This window comes from Bison bison, unplaced genomic scaffold, assembly GCF_000754665.1.
Source record: "Bison bison bison isolate TAMUID 2011002044 unplaced genomic scaffold, Bison_UMD1.0 scf7180017864365, whole genome shotgun sequence".
Classification (NCBI taxonomy): domain Eukaryota; kingdom Metazoa; phylum Chordata; class Mammalia; order Artiodactyla; family Bovidae; genus Bison; species Bison bison.
In genome coordinates this window covers 3,095,997-3,102,046 of record NW_011494937.1, presented here as the reverse complement: position 1 = coordinate 3,102,046, position 6,050 = coordinate 3,095,997, and the positions used below count along the sequence as shown (strand labels likewise).

General features: G+C 41.5%; 1 protein-coding gene across 1 annotated transcript; it reads left to right on the top strand.

Annotated features, from left to right (window-relative positions):
* The first annotated feature begins 2,755 nt into the window (after positions 1 to 2,755).
* On the top strand, positions 2,756 to 3,691 carry LOC104999914 (olfactory receptor 7G1-like). Its single transcript, XM_010855538.1, has one exon. The coding sequence runs from the start codon at positions 2,756 to 2,758 to the stop codon at positions 3,689 to 3,691; it is 936 nt and encodes a 311-aa protein (XP_010853840.1).
* Positions 3,692 to 6,050: the final 2,359 nt, after the last annotated feature.

Genomic DNA, 6,050 nt, shown 5'->3' with positions numbered 1-6,050 from the left:
CCCACTGCTGGGCATACACACTGAGGAAACCAGAATTGAAAGAGACACGTGTACCCCAATGTTCATCGCAGCACTGTTTATAATAGCCAGGACATGGAAACAACCTAGATGTCCATCAGCAGATGAATGGATAAGAAAGCTGTGGTACATATACACAATGGAGTATTACTCAGCCATTAAAAAGAATACATTTGAATCAGTTCCAATGAGGTGGGTGAAACTGGAGCCTATTATACAGAGTGAAGTAAGCCAGAAAGAAAAACACCAATACAGTATACTAACGCATATATATGGAATTTAGAAAGATGGTAACGATAACCCTGTATACGAGACAGCAAAAGAGACACTGGTGTATAGAACAGGCTTATGGACTCTGTGGGAGAGGGAGAGGGTGGGAAGATTTGGGAGAATGGCATTGAAACATGTATAATATCATATATGAAATGAGTCACCAGTCCAGGTTTGAGCACCATACTGGATGCTTGGGCTGGTGCACTGGAACGACCCAGAGGGATGGTACGGGGAGGGAGGAGGGAGGAGGGTTCAGGATGGGGAACACGTGTATACCTGTGGCGGATTCATGTTGATATATGACAAAACCAATACAATGTTGTAAAGTTAAAAAAAAAATATATATATATATATAAACAAGTATGTTTTTAAAATGTTACTTGTGTAATACATAGCATATATTTTATAAGTAATTATAATATACAAAACATAATATTATAGCTTATTATATTATAGGATTATATATAGTATAGATTAGTATAATATACTAAGCATTATAGAATTATATCCTTGGTCTTTAAGGATTGGCACAGTACTGGGATCACAGTGATAATAAAATTGCTTGACTAATGAGGAGCTTTGGAAATTGATCCTCTAGGGAGTACAGAGATTGTGCTCTGCCTGTGACCGCCCCAATCAACAGTCCTTTCCCTGAAAAGCAGTAACACACCTGAGCCTCCTTCCATAGATGACCCTTCTTGCCTTGGAGCCTGGTGGCTCACTCAGTTCCTCTGCCCCTCCTGAATACAGATCTGTATGGAACATTCGGCAGAAATGTCAACCATCATTCCACTGTGATGCCACTCAGGTAACCTAATGTCCCTCAGTAAGATTTGGAAATGAGGACAGGTGTCTCGCTATACTTATCCAAAGGAAGCTATGAGGAAAGAATATACATCAGATGATTAGAAATAAGCTACTCCAGGCCTCCTGCCTGTCTCTCATTTTCTTCTCAAGTTTCCTTGCACTTTGCACCAGTACTCAAATGCCTCTCATTGACTAATGTTGTAGTCACTCTCTACTATAACCAAAACCATTTCCTCTTGAGTTGAAATCTGCACCCCCCTTTTCTGAACTTTGTACTTTATACTGGAGTAGAGCCGGTTAATGGGCTTCCCAGGTGGCACAGTGGTAAAGAATCCACCTGCAACGCAGCAGATGCAAGAGACATGGTTTCCATCTCTGGGTTGGGAAGATATCCGGGAGAACGAAACGGTGATCCACTCCAGTATTCTTGCCTGGAAAATCCCATGGAGAGGGGAGCCTGGCAGGCTAGAGTCCATGGAGTCATAAGAGAGTTGGACCCAACTGAGCATGGTCACACGCACACGCACACAATGTAGTCACCGTTTAAGGTGGACGGCAAAGGGACTCAGTCATGTATATACATATATCCATTCTTCCCACAACTCCCTTCCCATCTAGGCTGCCACATAACATTGAGCAGAGCCCCTATGGTACACAGTAGGACCTTATGGTTATTTACAAAACAGAAACAGATTCACAGACTTAGAGAACACACTTATGGTTGCTAAGGCAGAAGAATGAGAGGAAGGGACTGTTAGGGAGTTTGGAATCAATATGTACACACACTCTACTTCAAATCTGCATTTCTTAAAACAGGATCACTTTAAAATTTTTCCAACATTCATTTGCCATCTTGTTGGGGTATGGGGTGGGTGGACAGGAAGTTCAATAAAGTTTATCTTATCTTCTCATTCGATTCTTGACATTTGTAATTATTGTTCAGTCGCTACGTCGTGTCCAACTCTTTGCTACACTATGGACTGCGGCAGGCCAGGCTTCCCTGTCCTTCACTGTCTCCTGAGGTTGGCTCAAATTCATCTCCATTGAGTCAGTGATCGTATCCAACCAACTTATCCTCTGTTGCCCACTTCTCCTCCCGTCCTCAATCTCTCCCAGCATGAGAGTCTTTTCCAAGGAGTCGGCTCTTCACATCAGGTGGCTAAAATGTTGGACCTTCAGCTTCAGCGTCAGTCCTTCCAGTGAATATTCATGGTTGATTCCCTTTAGGATTGACTGGTTTGATCTCCTTGCTGTCCAAAGGACATCAAGGTTATTGACATACCTATGTATTATTTCAGTTTCCTGGCTCTGAGGTCTCTGGGAATCTAGACAGAATATTCAGCTGCCTCCCTAGTCTCTCTTTAGAAAATTACCAAATGTCTCAAATAATCTAAATAGTATAGTTGGTGTATTATGAAAAGTGACTACCCCTTAAGCCCCTATGGGAATTTACAATGGATGATATCTGCTGTATCAGGTTCAGTTTTTTAAAAAAGTAACGGAATAATATGTATTCAGAAGGAATGTTTCTTAGTCTTCTCTGTCTCCATCTCATCCCAAGATAGTGTTTGCCTTTTTGTGATCCTCCTGCTAGTGCAGAAAACCCACATTTGATATGTTGTCAGTTTCCATCCTTCTCACCAGATTTTTCCACAACATGGGACCCAGAAACAAAACAGGAATTTTAGAATTCCTTCTTATGGAAGTGACAGAAGATCCGGAACTGCAGCCACTCCACTTCATTCTGTTCCTGTTCATATACCTGGTTACCATTCTGGGAAACCTGCTCATCATCATGGCTGTCATCTCTGACTCCCACCTCCACACCCCCATGTACTTCTTTCTCTACAACTTGTCCTTTACTGACATCTGTTTAAGCACAACCACGATCCCAAAGATGCTAGTGAACATCCAAACACAGAATCAGAGCATCACATATACAGGCTGCCTCACCCAGCTCTGCTTCATCCTAGTCTTTGTTGGTTTGGAAAATAGTCTTCTCGCAGTAATGGCCTATGACCGGTATGTGGCCATTTGTCACCCACTGAGGTACATGGCCATCATGAACTTCCCCCTCTGTGGCCAGCTGATTCTATTCTCCTTGTTTATTAGCATCGTGGTTGCCCTTCTTCACAGTCTGATGGTGTTGCAGCTGACCTTTTGCACAGATCTGGAAATCCCCCTCTTCTTCTGTGAAGTTGTTCAGGTCATCAAGCTTGCATGTTCTGATACCCTCATTAACAATATCCTGATATATTTGGCAACTAGCATATTTGGGGGTATTCCTGTGTGTGGAATCATTTTCTCTTATATTCAGATAGTGTCCTCTGTCTTGAGAATGCCATCAGCAAGTGGAAAGTATAAAGCGTTTTCCACCTGTGGGTCTCACCTCTCAGTTATGTCCTTATTCTATGGGACAGGTTTTGGGGTGTATATTAGTTCTGATCTTACTAACTCTTCCAAAAACACTGCCGTGCTTTCAATGATGTACACTGTTGTTCCTCAAATGATGAACCCCTTCATTTATAGCCTCAGGAACAGGGACATGAAAGGAGCTCTGAGAAAACTCATCGTTAGGACTTCTTTTCTGTGATTGTCTCTTGTGCTTTGTACTGGCATTTCTAGAATGAACCAGAGTCACAGAATGTCAGGTGAACCAGAAAGCCTGACTCTTGTCCCACCAACTTATTCTACAATGACTAGGTAACATAGTGGCTAAGGGAATTTTAACTTGAGGTTGAAACCCAACTTCCTGTTTGCTTGGCTCAGTGATGTTTCACAAATGAGTCCCATTTCCTAGTCTTGTTTTCCTCCATGCACTCCTTAAGAAGCTAATGGAGGCAGGAAATATACTGATATTAATGGAACATCAAAAGAAGAAATGTGGAAAATTTGGATATGTCAGGGAGAGGATCTAATAAATTTGTGGACATAGAGCCTTGATTTTGCCTGATCTCTTGGTTGGTTCTGAGAAAGATCTATATAGTCAAAGCTATGCTTTTTCACCAACTCAGTGGACATGAGTTTGAGCAAACTTTAGGAGATATGAAGGACAGGGAAGCCTGGCATGCTGCAGTCCATGATGTCTCAAAGAGTCAGACAAGATTTAATGACTGAAAGATAACAAATGGTTTTTCCAACAGTCACGTGCAGATATGAGACTTGAACCGTACAGAAGGCTGAATACCGAAGAATTGATGCTTTCAAACTGTGGTGTTGGAAAAGACTCTTGAGAGTTCCTTGGACTGCAAGGAGATCAAAGCAGTCAATCCCAAAGGAAATCAACCCTGAATATTCATTGGAAGGACTGATGCTTCCAATTGGAAGTTGAAGCTCCAATGCTTTGGCTACCAGATGGGAAGAGCTGACTCACTGGAGTTGGGATGCTGGGAAAGATTGAAGGCAAAAGGAGAAGGGGGTCAGCAGAGGATGAAATGGTTAGATAGGCTCACTGACTCAATGGACACAGATTTGAACAAACTTTTGGAGACAGTAAAGGCCAGAGGAGCCTGGTGTGCTTCAGTTCGTGGGGTCACAAAGAGTCGGACACAACTTAGTGACTGAACAACAACAGAACTGCATCCCATGGTCAAGCCTGCTGTAAAACATGTGGAGAGCTGTTCTTGCAAATTCCAACTCACTCATTCCTGATACCCACCACAGATAAACTGTATGTGTGCATGGCAACACCAACACCCACCACAACTCAGTTTTCTGACCTCTGTAATTGCTATATTGTTGCTGTCTCAGTGGTTAGGGATGATTACAAGACTTTCAAGTTTGATCAGTGAGGAAGCTTTCATCTTTACTGAGATAAAGTAACCCTGATTCGAATGTGCCAAAACAATGCTCTCTTATAATACAAAGGCTTCAGAACTGGGGAATGTAGAGAAAAGTCATTTGCTCCTCCAGGTGGTGTCTTTAACCTGGGAGCAGTAGTTACCCTTGTGAGCCAAGACGGCTGCAACACATGCAGGCATCATATCACAAAATGTTTACCAGAAACAGAAAACTGACTCAGTCCTATGTGTCTTAATATTTAATAATGCATGGAGTCATCTGCAACATACACCCTTCATTCTCTTCACCATGAATAGGATCAAATGTCCCATCTGAAGCTCATCCTCAAGGTGGAGAAAATGCTTATTTTGAGAGCCTAAGCCTGACTATATGCAGTGCAATTCCCCTTTGAATTCCACCCCTACAAGCATTAAAAACACCTCGGACAACTTGACATGTAGTAAAGGACTCAATAAAATTAACTAATATCGTTGGGTTCCATGATGTGCTTTTATTCATAATTTGGAAACTTACTATTCTCAAATATTTTTACTACTTTCTTTAGCAATTAGGTTAGTTTTCCTTCGTGTTGTATTATCAGCTTGTTTTTCTAATCTGCGTCATTTAATAAAATAAATAGTATTTACGCAGCAGAAATGAACTCATTTCCAATACTCTGGATTTGTAAGTCATATGTAGTATCTTTTCAAAACACATGTTTTTTCTGATACTGCTGGAAATTTTGTTTCTTTGTAACTAGTTTTCTGGTGTTATAAATAAATCATTTTGAATAGTACTTTATATGTGTCTGGTGTAAATGAGAGTGTTGTGTAATTGGGATGGAAATATTGGGTATTACATCACTCATTATCAGAGAAATGCAAATCAAAACCACTATGAGATACCATTTCACACCAGTCAGAATGGCTGCGATCCAAAAGTCTACAAATAATAAATGCTGGAGAGGGTGTGGAGAAAAGGGAACCCTCTTACACTGTTGGTGGGAATGCAAACTAGTACAGCCACTATGGAGAACAGTGTGGAGATTCCTTAAAAAACTGGAAATAGAACTGCCTTATGATCCAGCAATCCCACTGCTGGGCATACACACTGAGGAAACCAGAAGGGAAAGAGACACGTGTACCCCAATGTTCATCGCAGCACTGTTTATA